General features: G+C 42.6%; 2 protein-coding genes and 1 non-coding gene across 4 annotated transcripts; all 3 read right to left on the bottom strand.

Moving 5' to 3' along the window:
- Positions 1-8,999: 8,999 nt before the first annotated feature.
- LOC133971064 (transmembrane protein 100) lies at positions 9,000-13,000 on the bottom strand. Its single transcript, XM_062408256.1, has 2 exons — positions 12,808-13,000; positions 9,000-12,656 (listed from the first exon to the last, which is right to left on the bottom strand). The coding sequence occupies exon 2, from the start codon at positions 12,580-12,582 to the stop codon at positions 12,193-12,195; it is 390 nt and encodes a 129-aa protein (XP_062264240.1). The 5' UTR covers positions 12,583-12,656; positions 12,808-13,000; the 3' UTR covers positions 9,000-12,192.
- LOC133971063 (uncharacterized) lies at positions 12,904-20,361 on the bottom strand. 2 transcript variants are annotated; one of them, XM_062408255.1, is made up of 9 exons: positions 20,126-20,361; positions 19,156-19,214; positions 18,212-18,788; positions 18,063-18,116; positions 17,887-17,965; positions 17,483-17,627; positions 16,378-16,520; positions 16,062-16,253; positions 12,904-13,000 (listed from the first exon to the last, which is right to left on the bottom strand). In XM_062408255.1, the coding sequence occupies exons 1-8, from the start codon at positions 20,227-20,229 to the stop codon at positions 16,104-16,106; spliced, it is 1,311 nt and encodes a 436-aa protein (XP_062264239.1). In that variant the 5' UTR covers positions 20,230-20,361; the 3' UTR covers positions 12,904-13,000; positions 16,062-16,103. The 2 variants fall into 2 exon arrangements, with proteins under 2 accessions (XP_062264239.1, XP_062264238.1); XM_062408254.1 differs by lacking the exon at positions 12,904-13,000 and having other exon boundaries at positions 13,498-16,253.
- On the bottom strand, positions 19,824-19,897 carry trnat-agu (transfer RNA threonine (anticodon AGU)). The gene has a single exon. It is a non-coding gene; the product is annotated as a tRNA-Thr (tRNA).
- Positions 20,362-20,926: the final 565 nt, after the last annotated feature.

Below are 20,926 nucleotides of genomic sequence, written 5' to 3'. Positions count from 1 at the left end.
CAGGTCATTATTCAAATAACCTTTTTTAACCTATTAGGTTTTCTGTCTGTACTACAATGTGCTACTGATCCTCACAATGTAGAGGCATATTTCTCACATGTATGTGTAATGAGAGTTGTCTTTTAATGTGAATGTGCTTTTTTTCCCCAGGTAGATATTCACTAGAAGGGCTTTTAGTAGATAATTATCAGTTTATTTGTATTATGGAAAAGTGATATTAATGCATGATGACATGTTGCTGAGAAGTGCTCAGAAGTTGAAATGAGACATGCATCAAATCTAAATAATTAAAAAATGAAGTCTTGAATATTTCAGATAACCCTTTCCCCTCTTCCTCCCAAACAGATTCTGCTGCTGCTCCAAAACAAGTTCCTTTCAGGCATCGCCTTGGTCCTTCTCCTGTTCCCACCAACACCACTAGCCCCACCACTAGCTCTCTGATCTTCGGTCAGCCCAATTCTGCACCAGGTCATTATTCAAATAACCTTTTATTCCTTTTAGGTTTTCTGTCTGTACTACAATGTGCTACTGATCATCACAATATAGACGTATATTTCTCAAATGTATGTGTAATGAGAGTTGTCTTTTAATGTGAATGTGATTTTTTTTCCAGGTAGATATTCACTAGAAGGTCTTTTAGTAGATAATTATCAGTTTATTTGTATTAGAGAAAAATTATATTAATGCACGATAACATGTGGCTGAGAAGTGCTCAGAAGTTGAAATGAGACATGCATCAAATCCACATAATTACAAAATGAAGACTTGAATATTTCAGAAAACCCTTTCCCTTCTTCCTCCCAACAAATTCTGCTGCTGCTCCAAAACAAGTTCTTTTCAGGCATCGCCTTGGTCCTTCTCCTGTTCCCACCAACACCACTAGCCCCACCACTAGCTCTGTGATCTTCGGTCAGCCCAATACTGCACCAGGTCATTATTCAAATAACCTTTTTTTTCTTTCAGGTTTTCTGTCTGTACTACAATGTGCTACTGATCCTCAAAATATAGACGTATATTTCTCACATGTATTTGTAATGAGAGTTGTCTTTTAATGTGAATGTGCTTTTTTTTCCCAGGTAGATATTCACTAGAAGGTCTTTTAGGAGATAATTATCAGTTTATTTGTATTATAGAAAAATGATATTAATGCATAATGATATGTGGTTGAGAAGTACTCAGAAGTTGAAATGTGACATGCATCAAATCCACATAATTACTAAATGAAGACTTGAATATTTCAGATAATCCTTTCCCCTCTTCCTCCCAACAGATTCTGCTGCTGCTCCAAAACAAGTTCCTTTCAGGCATTGCCTTGGTCCTTCTCCTGTTCCCACCAACACCACTAGCCCCACCACTAGCTCTCTGATCTTCGGTCAGCCCAATACTGCACCAGGTCATTATTCAAATAACCTTTTTTCCTTTTAGGTTTTCTGTCTGTACTACAATGTGCTACTGATCCTCATAATATAGACGTATATTTCTATTATGTACGTGTAATGAGAGTTGTCTTTTAATGTGAATGTGCTTTTTTTTTCCAGGTGGATATTCACTAGAAGGTCTTTTAGTAGATAATTATCAGTTTATTTGTATTATAGAAAAATTATATTAATGCATGATGACATGTTGCTGAGAAGTACTCAGAAGTTGAAATGTGACATGCATCAAATCCACATAATTACAAAATGAAGACTTGAATATTTCAGAAAACCCTTTCCCCTCTTCCTCCCAACAGATTCTGCTGCTGCTCCAAAACAAGTTCTTTTCAGGCATAGCTTTGGTACTTCTCCCGATCCCACCATCACCACTAGCTCCACCACTAGCTCTCTGATCTTCGGTCAGCCCAATACTGCACCAGGTCATTATTCAAATAACCTTTTTATCCTTTCAGGTTTTCTGTCTGTTCTACAATGTGCTACTGATCCTCACAATATAGACGTATATTTCTCACATATATGTGTAAGGAGAGTTGTCTTTTACAGTGAATGTGCTTTTTTTTCCAGGTAGATATTCACTAGAAGGTCTTTTAGTAGATAATTATCAGTTTATTTGTATTAGAGAAAAATTATATTAATGCGTGATGACATGTTGCTGAGAAGTACTCAGAAGTTGAAATGTGACATGCATCAAATCCACGTAATTACAAAATGAAGACTTGAATATTTCAGATAATCCTTTCCCCTCTTCCTCCCAACAGATTCTGCTGCTGCTCCAAAACATTTTCTTCTCAGGCATCGCCTTGGTCCTTCTCCTGTTACAACCAACACCACTAGCCCCACCACTAGCTCTCTGATCTTCGGTCAGCCCATTACTGCACCAGGTCATTATTCAAATAACCTTTTTTAACCTATTAGGTTTTCTGTCTGTACTACAATGTGCTACTGATCCTCACAATATAGACGTATATTTCTGTTATGTACGTGTAATGAGAGTTGTCTTTTAATGTGAATGTGCTTTTTTTTCCAGTTAGATATTCACAAGAAGGTCTTTTAGTAGATAATAATCAGTTTATTTGTATTAGAGAAAAATTATATTAATGCGTGATGACATATGGCTGAGAAGTACTCAGAAGTTGAAATGTGACATGCATCAAGTCCACGTAATTACAAAATGAAGACTTGAATATTTCAGAAAACCCTTTCCCCTCTTCCTCCCAACAGATTCTGCTGCTGCTCCAAAACATGTTCTTCTCAGGCATCGCCTTGGTCCTTCTCCTGTTACAACCAACACCACTAGCCCTACCACTAGCTCTCTGATCTTCGGTCAGCCCAATACTGCACCAGGTCATTATTCAGATAACCTTTTTTTCCTTTTAGGTTTTCTGTCTGTACTACAATGTGCTACTGATCCTCACAATATAGACGTATATTCCTCACATGTACGTGTAATGAGAGTTGTCTATTAATGTGAATGTGCTTTTTTTTTCCAGCTGGATATTCACTAGAAGGTCTTTTAGTAGATAATAATCAGTTTATTTGTATTATAGAAAAATGATATTAATGCATAATGACATGTGGCTGAGAAGTACTCAGAAGTTGAAATGTGACATGCATCAAATCCACATAATTACTAAATGAAGACTTGAATATTTCAGAAAACCCTTTCCCCTCTTCCTCCCAACAGATTCTGCTGCTGCTCCAAAACAAGTTCCTTTCAGGCATAGCCTTGGTCCTGCTCCCGGTCCCACCAACACCACTAGCCCCACCACTAGCTCTCTGATCTTCGGTCAGCCCAATACTGCACCAGGTCATTATTCAGATAACCTTTTTTTCCTTTTAGGTTTTCTGTCTGTACTACAATGTGCTACTGATCCTCACAATATAGACGTATATTCCTCACATGTACGTGTAATGAGAGTTGTCTTTTAATGTGAATGTGCTTTTTTTTTCCAGCTGGATATTCACTAGAAGGTATTTCAGTAGATAATTATCAGTTTATTTGTATTATAAAAAAAGATATTAATCCATGATGACATGTGGCTAAGAAGTGCTCAGAAGTTGAAATGAGACATGCATCAAATCCACAAAATTACAAAATGAAGACTTGAATATTTCAGAAAACCCTTTCCCCTCTTCCTCCCAACAGATTCTGCTGCTGCTCCAAAACAAGTTCTTTTCAGGCATGGCTTTGGTCCTTCTCCTGATCCCACCAACACCACTAGCCCCACCACTAGCTCTGTGATGTTCGGTCAGCCCAATACTGCACCAGGTCATTATTCAAATAACCTTTTTTTCCTTTCAGGTTTTCTGTCTGTACTACAATGTGCTACTGATCCTCATAATATAGACGTATATTTCTATTATGTACGTGTAATGAGAGTTGTCTTTTAATGTGAATGTGCTTTTTTTTTCCAGGTAGATATTCACTAGAAGGTCTTTTAGTAGATAATTATCAGTTTATTTGTATTAGAGAAAAATTATATTAATGCGTGATGACATGTGGCTGAGAAGTACTCAGAAGTTGAAATGTGACATGCATCAAATCCACATAATTACAAAATGAAGACTTGAATATTTCAGATAATCCTTTCCCTTCTTCCTCCCAACAGATTCTGCTGCTGCTCCAAAACATGTTCTTCTCAGGCATCGCCTTGGTCCTTCTCCTGTTACAACCAACACCACTAGCCCTACCACTAGCTCTCTGATCTTCGGTCAGCCCAATACTGCACCAGGTCATTATTCAGATAACCTTTTTTTCCTTTTAGGTTTTCTGTCTGTACTACAATGTGCTACTGATCCTCACAATATAGACGCATATTTCTCACATGTACGTGTAATGAGAGTTGTCTTTTAATGTGAATGTGCTTTTTTTTCCAGCTGGATAATCACTAGAAAGTATTTTAGGAGATAATTATCAGTTTATTTGTATTATAAAAAAAGATATTAATCCATGATGACATGTGGCTGAGAAGTGCTCAGAAGTTGAAATGACACATGCATCAAATCCACATAATTACAAAATGAAGACTTGAATATTTCAGAAAACCCTTTCCCCTCTTCCTCCCAACAGATTCTGCTGCTGCTTCAAAACAAGTTCTTTTCAGGCATCGCCTTGGTCCTTCTCCTGATCCCACCAACACCACTAGCCCCACCACTAGCTCTGTGATGTTCGGTCAGCCCAATACTGCACCAGGTCATTATTCAAATAACCTTTTTTTCCTTTCAGGTTTTCTGTCTGTACTACAATGTGCTACTGATCCTCATAATATAGATGTATATTTCTATTATGTACGTGTAATGAGAGTTGTCTTTTAATGTGAATGTGCTTTTTTTTCCAGGTAGATATTCACTAGAAGGTCTTTTAGTAGATAATTATCAGTTTATTTGTATTAGAGAAAAATTATATTAATGCGTGATGACATGTGGCTGAGAAGTACTCAGAAGTTGAAATGTGACATGCATCAAATCCACGTAATTACAAAATGAAGACTTTAAAATTTCAGAAAACCCTTTCCCTTCTTCCTCCCAACAGATTCTGCTGCTGCTCCAAAACAAGTTCTTCTCAGGCATCGCCTTGGTCCTTGTCCTGTTCCCACCAACACCACTAGCCCCACCACTAGCTTTCTGATCTTCGGTCAGCCCAATACTGCACCAGGTCATTATTCAAATAACCTTTTTTTCCTTTTAGGTTTTCTGTCTGTGCTACAATGTGCTACTGATCCTCACAATATAGACGTATATTTCTCACATGTACGTGTAATGAGAGTTGTCTTTTAATGTGAATGTGCTTTTTATTTTCCAGGTAGATATTGACTAGAAGGTCTTTTAGTAGATAATAATCAGTTTATTTGTATTATAGAAAAATGATATTAATGCATAATGACATGTGGCTGAGAAGTACTCAGAAGTTGAAATGTGACATGAATCAAATCCAGATAATTACTAAATGAAGACTTGAATATTTCAGAAAACCCTTTCCCCTCTTCCTCCCAACAGATTCTGCTGCTGCTCCAAAACAAGTTCCTTTCAGGCATAGCTTTGGTCCTGCTCCCGGTCCCACCAACACCACTAGCCCCACCACTAGCTCTGTGATGTTCGGTCAGCCCAATACTGCACCAGGTCATTATTCAGATAACCTTTTTTTCCTTTTAGGTTTTCTGTCTGTACTACAATGTGCTACTGATCCTCACAATATAGACGTATATTCCTCACATGTACGTGTAATGAGAGTTGTCTTTTAATGTGAATGTGCTTTTTTTTTCCAGCTGGATATTCACTAGAAGGTCTTTTAGTAGATAATTATCAGTTTATTTGTATTATAAAAAAAGATATTAATCCATGATGACATGTGGCTGAGAAGTACTCAGAAGTTGAAATGTGACATGCATCAAATCCACATAATTACAAAATGAAGACTTGAATATTTCAGATAATCCTTTCCCCTCTTCCTCCCAACAGATTCTGCTGCTGCTCCAAAACAAGTTCTTTTCAGGCATGGCTTTGGACCTTCTCCTGATCCCACCAACACCACTAGCTCCACCACTAGCTCTCTGATCTTCGGTCAGCCCATTACTGCACCAGGTCATTATTCAAATAACCTTTTTTTCCTTTCAGGTTTTCTGTCTGTTCGACAATGTGCTACTGATCCTCACAATATAGACGTATACTTCTCACACGTACGTGTAATGAGAGTTGTCTTTTAATGTGAATGTGCTTTTTTTTTCCAGGTAGATATTCACTAGAAGGTCTTTTAGTAGATAATTATCAGTTTATTTGTATTATAGAAAAATTATATTAATGCATGATGACATGTTGCTGAGTAGTACTCAGAAGTTGAAATTTGACATGCATCAAATCTACATAATTACAAAATGAAGACTTGAATATTTCAGAAAACCCTTTCCCCTCTTCCTCCCAACAGATTCTGCTGCTGCTCCAAAACAAGTTCTTTTCAGGCATAGCTTTGGTCCTGCTCCCGATCCCACCAACACCACTAGCCCCACCACTAGCTCTGTGATGTTCGGTCAGCCCAATACTGCACCAGGTCATTATTCAAATAACCTTTTTTTCCTTTCAGGTTTTCTGTCTGTACTACAATGTGCTACTGATCCTCACAATATGGACGTATATTTCTCACATGTACGTGTAATGAGAGTTGTCATTTAATGTGAATGTGCTTTTTATTTTTTAGCTGGAGGCTTACAGTTCGAGAGAACGATTCCAGTCGGGGACCCAATCTATAGTTCTCCTCAATGGGATCCCTCCCTTTACTATCACTCTCCACCCCCAGTTACTGGTGAAAATTGGGAAATATGAAACCCTATTTTGATAACAATGTATGTTTACATTCTTCTTGAGTATTAAAATGTTCTGTTTGAAAAATATTTGATGACATGTTTGTCTTTATTACGTAGAGAAAATGACAGGTACCCCTGCTGGGAGTTGAACTGTATTGCGTTGTAGATTAAGATTGTATAATTGTACAATCAATACAATCATATTTCATACAAATATGATCATCTTGTAATTTTGTTTTTATTATCAAACTAAATATTAAAGAGCTGGGTCGTAACGCCAAGATAGCATTTTTTACCTTTAAGAACCTTTATTTTTCATTTAATGTGTCTTTTTATTTAAAACTGTCACATGACATATTTCAACAACTACAATAAATGTGACCCGGTTAAAGATGCGACACCCAGGAACAAGGAAATACAAAACACGGTCAATACTGGATGGTGAAGCTGCTCTGACACACTTCATTGGCTGAGTTACACACTCACACACTGACACACTTCATCAGCTGTGTATATCATATCATATCATATCATATCATATCATATCATATCATATCGTATTGTATCATATCTTATCATATCATATTGTATCATATTGTATCATATTGTATCATATCTTATCTTATCATCATATTATATCGTAACTTGTCATTTCATATCATATCATATATCATACATTGCATCGCTTCCTTCCTCTCCCAGAATGTTCTTATTATTTCACTGCACACTTAATCGCTTTTTGAAAGGAGCCATTGATGACATAGGAAATGAGTATACAACTCCAGCTTGATCCTTTTTGAAGTCTAGGCTAGAGCAACATACATCACAAAACTACGCAGGCGGGAGTCCCTCTGTTGATACAACCATGGCAGGCCGCGTTAGTGGATAAACAGTGAGGTGTTAGACCTTATACGTATTTAAGGGTTTACACTGAGATCCCAATAAGGACAAAGGCGTTGTGGCAAAAGACTAGCGAGCTCAGCCCAGACACTTTATTTACATCAATAAAGATAGGTTTGAGATTTTTTAGGTGGCAAGACATGTGAACATCAGTTTATGTGATGACTGAAATGCTTTGAAAAAGAAACAGTGTGACACCAGACGGAAAATCAAGAGGAGACGGGAAGTGATTGGGATGAATCAACGGGGGAATAAAGACAATGTTTGCCTCATTATGTCATCCAGAAATGATTTGTGTTAAGTGTGTTACTCGTGATTTAATACCACAGCTTCTCATCTCAGTAGTTTTTATTAAGACAGCAACGTTGTGACTGCTCTAAATTTCATTTCGTTTGTAATTTAATCGGGCCGTCTATCCAGACATGTGTAACAGTTGTTTAAGCATAGCGGTGACTCCATCTTACAGTAAAGGTTTCATTTGGAGCCAACAGAGGTCAGTGGCTAATCACACACGTAGGCTGAGCTGTCTTCTGCACAGATGCTATCAATCAGGAGTTTGAGTGAAAAAATAAATAAGTAATCCTTTATTTCAACACCACTGCAGATGGTTTGAATCCGGACCGAATGACATCATGTTAATCTGCCTTTTAAACTGATGCCAGTTTTGTAGAGTAATAATGAAAAAAGAAAAGAAAAGGCAAGTAGCGCTGAATGCTTGTGACCGAAGCCAAGTCCTGGAGATTGAGGGGCGGATGAGTGGCTCCCATCTGGTTTCCTGTAAATCTCTGCTGACCCCAGCAATCCAACTGCCCACTTCCACACCATCTGCACTTTACCCCGCTGGCCTCCCCACCCTTCATCCAGACCCGAGCACTCTTCCCCCCACACCCAAAGTGGTTTCCAAGCACAGTAACCCGTCACTGATGAAAAGTGTTTCTAGACAGAAAATAAACTGGTGCAACTGGAAAAACAACCCAGTTCACCCAGTTTCTGCCTGATGCAGAATATCTTGATCATTTTTGCCAGTAGGGGGTGACATTCATTCTGCTTGGTAGCGACCAGTCTGTTTATCATAACAACCAAAGCATCCCACATGTCTCTGACCAAGTCATCCAAGCTGGCAGGGCAACACATGGCAATGTGTCTATATACAGCATCGAAATTTCAAGCACAGGGGAAGCTCAGGTGATCTAGTCTACCAAGTCAATGTTCAGTGTTAATGGTAGAACAGTGACAAATCCTAATAAAAAACAACATGCCATTCATCTTTCTCCTGTATATTTAGCTGCATGGAGGTCTTTCCAGGTCTGTCGAGATAGAGCATCACTCCCAAAGTACAGTCGATACAAACTAGAGCATCACAGACTGAGGTGTTCACGTAACATTTATTTAATACAACAGTTAAAATGTACATGTGAGTAGAAATATTACGGTACAAATATAAAATAGTCATATATACAGCACCAAATATTAGAGGGCGCACAAACGGACGTGTTTCGTGTGTCACCCACTAGAGTGACAAACAGCATAAAGGCAAGACAACATGGCTGTCTACTGGGTGAGGGACATACTGTGTTTCCCCCGCAGCACAGAGGTAGATTTTCCCTTTTATATTTTTCAGAAGGCAGAAGGGAAATCACGTCACATCTCTAAACAGACAGAAAAAAAGATCTGGTCACGTGCCATACATTTTTTGTGATGAAACATTGGCACACAAAAATAGCAGGTACAATAATGCAACCACAGTGTACTACATGTGTACTTATACATGTGACAATTGCATTGATACACGAGCCCAAGCAAAAGTGTGTGTGTGTGTCTTCCTGGTCTCGTTTGTTCTCTCGGCCGTTGGATCACTGGGCTACAATACATCTCTGAGAAAAGAAAAAAGAAAACACCAAGCACTGGGCTAATCAGCTCTAACAGAGGCAACACTACCTAAAGACAGAGGAGCAGTCACATCCACAGCTCTTCTGTCGACCTCCTTAAACACTGCACGTTATTGATCTTGTTAATAATTGAACTTAAACATTGTGGAGCGTGGTGATCCCTCGGTCTGGAGTGAGAGTGGAAACAGACAGGGAGGCGGGGAGATAGAGAAGTGACCCAGTGACGCAGTCATTGTGATAATCTAATTGAATGTATGGGGCTTCTGTCTGTCTCACTGTTCAGAGGATCTCACCACACCGAGCTTGAAAAACCAAACTGTTTCATATACTCTTTATAAGCATTTCCTTTGTCGTCTACCTTGAACAATAGTGCTTGCGAATACAGGCCAATCTATGTTATGTCTTTTTTGATCCGATAGAAAAAGGCTCCCTAAGGCCTAATGTGTGAACATCCAGCATTTTCACACGAAACTGCTCTGTTCAGGATGGTTGACCCCAAGTTAACGACAGGGATGAATCCCTACTCCCAGATATAAGTAAAAAGAACAAGCTCCCGGGTCTGCCTCTACATAACCACCTCATTATTTCTTCCTTCTCCCCATTGACTCTACAGAGAATGGCTGATGATAAGTATACAGCAGGTCATAAGTGCACTCTAAAAAAAGGTGTGAGAGTGGACTGCTCCACTGCATGCCTATTGAAGCAGGCAGGCAATTGCAGCCTTATAATTGCCAAGCTGGCCTTCATGACAGTCTTTGGCATTGTGTGTTAACTGCTAACACTGAATGCATAGACACACTTTACACAACAAGCGCCACCAGTCGGGTGGTCAGAATCAATGAAACAGCGGATCGATCATTAATCTCAAGAGTGTGAGTACAGTCGTTCACATGGAGACTACCGGCACTGACTCCTCTCAGACTCAATACACTCTGTACATCGCACCGTCTCCTTCCGTGATTTGCGTTTAAATCACACATTACATTCACTGACAGAAACCAGCAGGTTTACGACAGGGATAAAATGCCATTGTGTGTCTCATCCTGTGAGACCGCACGTCAACAGAGAGCACCTATTCACAGATGGGGAGCCGAGCCCGGCTACATTCACCGCCTGTCTCTGAGAGAAAAAGCGTAGGAAAGGGAAACCCCCAGAGTCTGTGAGCGCACAAACGGGAATCCGTATTCAAAGGAGAAAAGGCTTGTACCATATTTTTAGACTAACAAAGGGATTTGCAGCTGACTCAATCAATTATGATCAATTTTCTTTGGCGCAGAGAGAAAAAAAATAAATAAAGAATGACAGTGAGGCTTACAAGTGTGTGTGTGTGTGTGTGTGTGTGTGTGTCATCATTTCTGTGTCAAAAGGCTATAGACATTTTCTCCTGGGCTATATCGTGATGGAGACAGGAGATAGATTAAAAAAGAAATCGGGGATGGAGCAAAGGAGATGGATGGAGAGAGTGCTGTTGGGGTACAGAGAGACAGGGGGGGAAATTCTCAGGAGTTCAGATGGAAAAAGGGAAATGCGACAGAGCCTTTTTCCATGAGTGCTTGCTCAAGGCACTAAGCGGGAGGGGCCATATGGGAGCAGGATCAGTCAAAGTGTCCCTACAGTGGCATGTCCCCTCAGGCAGTGTCCTTCAATAATCCTTGTCTGCCCTATGTGGAGTTGGGGTGCCCCACGCAGACACAAGCCTGGCAGGAGGGCAAACAGTCACTCAGTGCCACACACACACGTGGAGCTGAAGCTACAAAAGGCCTTTCAGAGTCTGTTGCTTTAATAAAAGTTTCTCTTGCTTGGCATGGACGTGGCCATTATTGTGCAAATGTATTTGTTTCCTTCGCAGTGAGGCTTGGGGTCCAACTGTCTTTCAGTTTCAACAGAATCTTTACTTGAGCACAGACTCCACTTCCCAAGTAGATCCTCCGGCCTCTCCAGCTCATCGTCCACGCAGATGCCAGCAAGATCCTGCTGGACTCAAGTTCCACTCTCCCATTGCGTAAAAAAAGCCCCCAACACATTGCTGCGGTGTCACAGGACGAGTGAATGACGCTGGCCCCTGACGCGGGTGCGCTGCTCTTTCGGCTGGGTATCAAGTTGCCGTCTTTGGCCCACTTCTGGCCTCTTGGAGAGTCACCTGTCCTCGCCGGAGGAATGTTGCGACTGACGTGCCTAGTGACGCCAGCACTGACTCCGGCAGCAGCTCTGCATAGCGTGTTGGGTGTCGGCGCGAGCTACCACTGTGACTGCTACCGCATATGTGAGTAAGGATCGCAAGGGCCATGTATCTGTGCGTGTAAATATGCACGCAGTGTGCACTGCATATTTGTGTGTGTCTCCTCTGAGGTTGTTTTGACACTGGACACCTGCTGTCTGATGATAAAAGAGCGTGTGAGGCATTGGTGATCCCTCGTTGCCGAGCCAGAATGGTCCAAACCGTACAGACTAAACAGATCCTCAGCGCCCTGTCTATCTGTCCTTCCACGTTGTAGGATTTCTCAGTCCAACTTCTCTCCAGTATGAGCTGAGCCAAACTCTGTAAAAAGGAATAGAGGGGATTTGTGACAGGGTGGAGGTGAAGTGGCTGCTTCTCAAGCCAACCCATGAGCTCCCAGCCTTGGGTATGTCTCTGCTTTCGAGCTCCTATAACCGCTTTCCCCATGTGCTTCACAGGGGACACTGCTCAGAGGTGAATGACCCTCCTTCTTTCTTTTTCCTCCTCTTTTTGTTATGGGCAGTCCAACAGGCAGTGGCCATCAGCAACAACAGAATACCCATGACAAGTAGCACCACCGACACCACTTTAGTCTGAGGCAGGTCATTGTAGGTGTAAGTCACCCCCGTTCCTGCCACACCGATCACCAGGGAGATGATTCCAAAGGGAAAGATGCAGCGGTACCAGGACTTCTCCATGCCTCCAGTGGCCTGGGACAGACGCTCCAGAGAGGACAGCACGTCCGGGACTTTGGCCCCCCCGCCCTCCAGGGCCTGACTGTCCTGCCCGGAGCCAGTCTGGGGCTGAGGTTGGCATGCCAGGTGGCCCGTTGTGCAGCCCATCTCGATGGTGTGGGCTGGTGGATCCCGAGACCCGGCTGCAGCGTTGGCCTCTCGGATCACGTTTGCAGTCTGGCCTGGAGAAATAGATAGAGACAGAGAAAGGCAGAGAGACAGAGACAGAATGGAGGAGAAGGAGGTCTACGTGAAACCGGAGAAATGACTGGAGCGGGAATGGCTGGAGTGTGTCAGATGAAGGCGTCTAAGTCAGCGCGGAAATCCACTCACACTTTCCCCTTCTCTCCCTCCCTCTCTGGCTGTTCCTCTGTACGCTGCCTGCTGGCTCTCTGGCAGCACATTGTACACTCTGCTGAATGTAGTGATGGGGGATATATAAAGGACCGGAGGGGGTGGAGCTCGGGAAGGAAAAATGGGGAAGTCCAAACGCTGCGATTGGTCTTCTTCTGTGTGACGTCCGACACTGAAGCACAGAGAATAGAGGTGGATCAAAGGGGTTGATGAAGCACAGGAAGGGGGAGGGGAGTAAAATGCTCCCTCTTGTCTTCATCTCCCCATCACTGCCTTCTCAATTGCTATTTTTTTTTGTTTTCCTCCCGTATAAGAGCCTCCCCTGGGGAACACAGAAACCCGATGCCGCTTGGAAATGAGGGGATAAAATTTCCTGAACATTTAATGAGAGGAGGAGGCATCTCACCCTGCACTGCAACTTCACATAGTGTCATATGGAAACTAGACAGGAACTGTTGCACCACATCAAGTCAACAGCAACAGAAATCCTTGAACCACCCACACACTTTTTACACACACGCACTGAAGCCACTGGTTTGTAAAGGAGAATAATGCATATGTGCTACCTCTGTAATAAAACCGCAAATACAGTAATGAGCATCCCCCCCCCCCCCCCCCCCCCTGTGACAGAAGACACTTGTGTAAAAATACACAAGTGGCCCCCACACATTTTCCCACCCACACTGCTGGGGCCAGTCCTTTCTGAATGGAAGGCGACCAAGTTAATCCCCCGGTGGGATCGAAGAAAATCAATCATGAAAGCTCGCTCTCCCTGAACTCACTAATCTTACTCCTCTACATCTGAAAAGACACGCCGGGGAAATATAAAGGTGTGCACACAGCTGAATGTCAGTTTTTATCTGCAGGCATTAGCAGATTTACTATGGCAACACTTCCTTTTCTCAAAGCTTATTCGTATATGGAAAATTATGATGATGTGAGGCGGAGTAGTTTTGGGTTTTAAAAGATTGTTAGAATTTATAAAACACTGACATGACTTCATTTTTGGCAACAGGTTACTTCCCTAATGATAAAGTGAAAGGACTGGTCCTCTATAATGGCCACAAGGCCCACATTACCATTTCAAGACCTAACTAGTGTTCTCATTTAAATGCCTAACATGCCTCCGTCGGAACAGGACAAGTGCTCTTTAGTGAAGACTTTGCCTTCTCAGAAAAGACAACTTGACAGAGGAAGCTGGCTTAGAGCGGCTGAGTGGTGGTGGGGTGAAATAATAAAGCCAAACCGCAGTCTAACTGATGACCACACTGACTCTAGGATCTCTGCTGTAGCTCAGTCAGTAACAGAGCTGTAGATGAGCAGAAGAGGGAAAAACGAGGAATGTGTTTGTGAAGGTTTGAACCAAGAGAAAAGACATGTTAGAGCACACTAGACGTGAGAGAAGTGGATTCTTGGAGGCACTGTTCAGTTTCTGTGGTTTTATACTTGGACTTGGAGTCCAGTGTTGTGGTAAATGAAAGCAGGAAGGTCTGTGTATGAGAAAGCAGAGTGTTTCCATTGTGGATGATCCCTGTGTGAGAGTGTGTTAGACATACAGCAGCACTGTCAGGGAAGCGAAATCGAAGAGTCTCCCACGGAAAGTAGAATTTCTGCCAAACTGCCTCGATGACAAAACAAAGGCGTGGGAATAATGGGACAGAGGCGTGAGACATGGGTAACCTGGGCAGGGCCAGGCCACGGGGATGGGAGGGGAAAGGCTCTGTTGGTGACAGCCAGAGCCAGGCAGAGGCTGATGCATGCAGGTCACAGGAAGGCTGAGTTGCGTAGGCGCAACTCCCTCTGGAACCTGTGTGTAGTGTTGACGTGATCTCTAGGATGCATCCCTGCCTCGTTTACTCTGCTCACACACACACTGATCCAAGACTGCAGGGACATACAGTCCTGCAGAGACCAATTGGCTGCAACCCACCAATGGTGAAACAGCATTGATATACTGGAGGCCTTGCAAAGACACAGTTAAGCCTGGAGCCGTTGTTTGAATTATTGTCCTCCTGCTGTTTGAGGCACAGACAATGTCAGGCTGGAATAGCCTTCTTTTTTTTATAATCTGTTTTTTATTCCTCCCCTCAGGGAAACAGGTCATTTCCAGCTTGCAGCATGCAGAGAGCCAGGCCCCGGAGCACATTGTCTTTGTGAGTCCAACAGCTTTCGGTGTGCGTGTCCCTGGTTTTGTGTGTGTGCACATGAAGGCTGGTGCAGCAGGGCTCCAACACCCACGTCCTGCTGTGTGAACCCAGCGCCACCTGTTGCCCAGTCTGGCACAAATCCGTGCCATCCACACGTCATCTGTGGGCACGAGTCGTTTCAACCTCTCCCAGCCCTGCAGCATCTCACATCCACCCGCACATCACATGACTTCCAATTTTCACACATCACAGGGATGTAGTGCAGGCCCCATATGTACCATCTTATCAGTCACGTATGCCAGATTGAAAGAGCCCAGCATGGAAATCAAATATATCATATGGTGAGGTGCAGGTCTGCCTTGGATCAACTGAGAATTCATTAATTAATTTCTATCGAAGTGGTTGATATCAGTCACCTGCCTGTGTGACCTCCTCTGTCAGTTGACTGCCCCCTGCTGGCAATGGCTGTCTGTGTCCAGAGGAGATTATGTATTTTTACTTAACCTAAAGTTTAAAAAAAAAGTTGAAGATTTGGAATATTTCAGATAAATGAAAGGGCTCAATGTTTACGAGCTGAAAACATTATCTTATCTCTGGCTAAACAAACCAGTTGAATACATAATACTGAGACCAGGGGTTTTCTTTTTAGCTCAACTCAACTTCTGGAGATATGTACATGATTTTAATAGGACAGTGACATAATTGTACGCTCACTACTTCACAGTCAGACAAGGAAATATTATAAACTATTAGAGTCTTCAGACATTCAAGTTATTAGTTAGAATGAGACACTGAATAAATAGTCACGACAAATTACATTTCTTGACAATAATGACACACATTATTTAATTCCCATATTCTAAAGCAAACTAAATACCGGTTCTGAAATTAATCCTATTTTAGTGAAGTATAAATATGATACGATATGAAAAACAAGATGTGATCTATACATGTGCTATGTTCTAGTTTTATTGACAGCCTCAGAGTGGCATGACCCAACTTGTACTGCACTGGCCTGTATTATACTAAGAGGTTTGTATAATATTTTACGTCTCTTGTGGACATAAATGTGAATGGACAGAGTACCTCATGAACTGGTAACTCAGTGTATTACAGTATGTTCTGTGGTCAGTCAGGGTCACAGTCCAGGACTGTAGCAGGGAAACGCTCCCCTCCTTCACCCAGCAGGGAGTACATGTCTCTCAGCACACTGGCGCTGGGACATCCAGGCCCTGGTGCTATAGATACGAGCTGAGGGGACAGAGTGTCTGACAGAGCCTGAAACAGAGAAGACAAGTCTGTCAGCGCATTATGTCTTAGGCTTCATTGACTCCAAGATGAGCACAGTCAAGTTCCGATGTACTTGCAGTTTATAAAGGTGGTTTGATAACACAACTCTGACCTGCTCAAGGCTCAGCTCCTGCTGCAGCAGTGCCACCCGCATCCTCAGCTTCTCCACCTCTCGCAGCTCTGCCTCCGTGGTGTAGGTTATTGTCAGGGGGAGACAACCTCCCTCCGGCCTCCATCGATCCCGTGTTTCCAACTCTGACGAGAAAATACAGTTATTTTTAGGGTGTGCGCGTGAGCAACTGTACCCTAAAACGTGTTCCTGCTTTGCAGCCTCAGCTTTAAATAGCCAGGCCCTCGCCTAGCCACGTCAGGATAGACAGCTCTAAAAGCCCACAGTCGCGGGGAGGGGGAATCTGTCGAGGCCTAAGGAAAGTACTGATCTGGCACTGAGGTTTCACTGCAGCTCTGTTTTCATTTTCCATATGCCGGGGATGTGGGGAGGCTGCATTAGCTCATTAGCACGCTACACCCATCACAATAAATAACTGGTGAACGTAAACAAAACTCCTTTCCTGAAGGTGATACAGTCATTTGAGTGGTGCCAATGGAAAAAATCTGTGACAACTGTGTCGGTGGAGGTAGTGGAAACTATACTATATCTGTAGAGAGAGGGAGTAATCATTCAAAACACTGCTGGGTAATCTGAGTCAAACGCAGGTTCGTGATTTCTCCTGCAGTTTCCTCTTTGTTATTTTAGTGTGTTATTTGGAACAAATCATTCTAATAATGTTCTTGATTTGGCTCATGAACGTCCTCGCCTAACAAAAGTTACGTTGACATGTAATCGGTTGGAACTTGTTTTTCCTAGAACCTGCATAGAAGTACATAAAGCAATAATAATTAATAAAATAAACAATATTGTAGCAGAAGACGGGGTTGTTGAGTTGACCTGCTCTGTGTTTGTGGTAAGTGTTGTTGCAACACCTACAGGAATATTTCAAATGGTCAGTCCAGGGCACTGAGCACCAGCAGCAGAGAGAAAAGCTCAATCCTCCTAAATCAGTTTAATTAGCTTTCATAAATTCACTTCCTGCCAACTCCTGTGCGGTTTCTTCCCAAATTATCATCCTCTCACCCACAGACGTGTGTCATAAATCGAATCAATATCATTCCTTATTTTATCTCCATGCTTGTGTGATTCAGTTCAGGCCATGTACCGTTTACTACGGTGGCTTCTGGGGTTGGTTTGGCCAGGAGCTCATTCGTCCGGCAGTGATGTGTGAGGTGGAGCCCTCGATGAGTCAGCTTGTCAGCCGGGGCCCCGGTCTGATCGGTGCTGCCACACGGCGAATCCTCGGGGAACTAGAGGGATCGAAGGAACATGGGCATGGATGAGACACTTGATATTCTGAATGAAAATTCATTTATACTTCATTTGTGTCCATACTTTTCTGGCTGATAAGAGAATGTGCTTTATTCAAAATTGCTCAGAAACCAACTCATTTCTGATAGTTGTGTAGTGGTGATCAGCAGGTGTGGAACTGAGTGCTCCACATTACGCCGCATGGAAAACATGTCTCGGCCCCTTTGTGATGGGCTGTACTAGAAAAAGGAAGGATACCGTATCTCTCATTCTCTCCATGAAGTGACTCCTCCCAGGCGCAGGATTCCTCTGTAGGGCAACAACTTTGTCCCACAACCTCAAGATAACACGGAGAAGAAAACTTAGGGCCAAACTAAAACTGTGGAGCAAAGAGTGGTATTCTCATCAAATCCACAGATCGAGTAAAAGCCAACCTGTTTTGCTTGTTCCTTAAAGATTTCCATTTTGTGTTCTGCTCTGACGTTTTTCTGCCAAATGCAAACAGAGGGATTACAGCCGGGCATCTGTTCCGTCTGTGACCGACAAAGCACCAGTATTGAAGTCCCCCTGTGTGAAAACATACCCGTCGCGTCGAGGCAAACCATGAGCCGCGGCCTCGTGTGTGTGTGGAAAAGGCAGTGTGTTATTTGAAGGAGGTGCGGAGATAGCTGCCGCTTTGCCCGGGTCACCACCACTCAGCACGCTGCTTTTAATAGTCCTGTTTTTAGAGTGCGAGGTTGCGATGCGACCGCCCGAGGCTGAAGCAGCCTGCTGCAATTTCCTCGCTGCCCGGTGATGCAGAACCTCAGCTGACGAGACAGGATGCTTCTGGATTGTGCTCCTGTGGTTTGGCTTGATTGTTGTCTTTCCAGGATCGATGCACGCTGAGGGCCTGGAGCCTTGTGTGGAGGATACTGATGATCCAGGTTTTTTGTGTTCTTTTCTGTCGAGACTGGCCAATTTAGAGGTCGGTCTGACGGTTGTGCGACCTCCTTTAAACAACGCAGATGACCCCGCTACATCTTTTAGAGGCCGAGCTGGCTTGTGTCCGTCTGGGTCCTTTACAGAGGCTCCTGAGCTGGTGCGGATTCGAAGAGCTTTCTCTAGAGCTCGCTCAAGCAGTTCTATCTCTTCCTTCTCCCCTGGTGAGGTATCTGTGTCTGAGGACGGCACCAAAGAAACACCCGGTTATGTTTACTTATTTAACCTTTATTTATCCAGTGAGTCTCTTGAGATGCATAATTTCTGATGAAATCAAAAGCATCGTCATTGAGTAGTTAACATTCAGTCACCTAGGGGCACACAGTGAATGTAGATGATTCACGGTAAGCACAATTAAATAGGGACGTGGGAGGCACTCGAGAGAGAAGCGTGACCGAGTGCTGTCATCTTTTCTACGAGGCCACATTAACCCAAAATACCATTTTATTTTAAATAGTGTCACATGTGTTGCACTTTTCTTGGAGAAAGACTTTGAGACTTGTGTTCCATTTTTGTTCTGTTGTTGTTTTCGATGTTGTTGTTTACCTGTAGCTGCAGCATCGGAATGTTCTGACTCCTCAAAGCTTGACGTGTGATGTGGTGCTCTGTGGAAAAAGAATCCATGTGACGACAGACTCAAAATAACCAAGAGGCCCACATTAAGCAAACGTAGGCATCGGTAGTAGAAGCAGCAACATAATATGCACAACACATGTGTTAATAGGCAAGTACTGACATCCTTATTAAAAGTAAATAAGAATTATTGTTTTGGCACGCCACCCAGGGGACATGGGGTGGTTTGTCTTTCTCAAGCTCGGGCCGTGGGAGTCTGAGAGCCCTGCGCGGTATCGGAGCCTGGGACTGCACTTCTCTTGACAGTGGCTTCAGATGTATTATCATGGATCTGCCTGATCCACTCTCCCAGTTTAACCCCAGGGGTTACAGGCTGTTACATGCTGTTACAGGCTGTTACATGCTGTAAGGATTAAGAAGTAAGAAGTAACTTGAGCCCCTGTACGCTACTATCACAGGGATCACATTACAATACACCTGCCACATCTGTTCTAGCTGTTCTTTCAGCCCCTGGTACGTCTGATATATATATATCTATATATATATAGATATACATATAGAAGGAAGGATTGTAGCTCTTGAGATTCACAAAAAAATTGATGACAACATTCATTTTAATTTGCACAGTGTCACGCACCAAAAGGCGCTGCTGGGATTTGAACCCAGGATCTCCTGTTTACTAGACAGGCGCTTTAACCAACTAAGCCACAGCACCAGTTATCCCGGTGGCTTGACAGATCATATTATATATCTAAACTCATTAGGGCCCATAGCACTGCGTTGACTTATATTGGATTAAATTATTCTTTGCAAGAAGACTATATAAAGGAAGAAAACATGATATTACCTTTTGTCCGCGTAAATCAGAAGTGGAAGCTCATATCAAACAGTGTGGTGGATGACTCAAATGTAAAGTATTAGTACAGTGTAGTGTAGTACTCACAAGCTGTGTAATAATCCCCTGTAGAGTTGAATACTGTCATGGATCCTGGTTTGTTCCGCTTTGCAGGACTTGATCGCCTGTTCAACCACAGACAGCACTGACATGATGACGGACACGATCGACAGACTGTTAAAAGTTTCGATTTAAACTCCGATTCAACGATTGTACAACTTAAAGAAGCCACGGGGTCGAGCGGAAGTGGGGGAAACACGTGGTCCGTCGGTGGATTTCCATAGAAACGACCCGCGAAGTCAAAAGTAACGGATGCGGAAGTCACGTTTCTTCCTCGGGGTTAAAATAGAGCAAAACAACATTAATGTTTTACATAGTAATTATCGCTGTGACGCTCCTCTAACTTTCAAATTAATGTCGCGATGGTTTAAAACAACCTGCACGCGCACAAACAATAAACTTTTTAGATTTATTTACTGATGACCGAGTTCTCGCGAGAGTTGTCACAGCTGCCTCGTGTTTTAGTCCTTTCTTTTTTTACAGCTGCCCCAACCACGTCTGTGACTACAAGAACATACTATGATAAAGAAGTAGATTTGTACAACAATATGTATTGGTACTACTACTACCACTACTTATACTAATCAAAATAATAATAATAACAATAATAATGTTGATACTACTTAAAGTAATAATAACAACAATGATAAAGAAGTAGATTTTTACAACAATACTATTGATACTACTACTACCACCACCACTACTACTACTACAACTAATAATAATCAAATATTAATATTAATAACAACAATAATATTGAAACTACAACCATTACTACTACTTATATAA

This window comes from Platichthys flesus, chromosome 16 (genome assembly GCF_949316205.1).
Source record: "Platichthys flesus chromosome 16, fPlaFle2.1, whole genome shotgun sequence".
NCBI lineage: Eukaryota > Metazoa > Chordata > Actinopteri > Pleuronectiformes > Pleuronectidae > Platichthys > Platichthys flesus.
The sequence above is the reverse complement of the archived record's forward strand: the minus strand, read 5'-3'. Positions and strand labels throughout refer to the sequence as shown.

What these genes read in the sequence shown, in the direction of transcription:
- LOC133971064 (XM_062408256.1), bottom strand. Translation starts at nt 12,582, where the DNA reads ATGGGCTGCACAACGGGCCACCTGGCATGCCAACCTCAGCCCCAGACT.
- LOC133971063 (XM_062408255.1), bottom strand. Translation starts at nt 20,229, where the DNA reads ATGTCAGTGCTGTCTGTGGTTGAACAGGCGATCAAGTCCTGCAAAGCG. An exon ending in AGAAGCCACCGTAGTAAACG is followed by an intron (nt 16,521 to 17,482) that starts GTACATGGCCTG and finishes TTTTCTCGTCAG; the next exon opens with AGTTGGAAACACGGGATCGA. An exon ending in AGGAGCTGAGCCTTGAGCAG is followed by an intron (nt 16,254 to 16,377) that starts GTCAGAGTTGTG and finishes TCTCTGTTTCAG; the next exon opens with GCTCTGTCAGACACTCTGTC.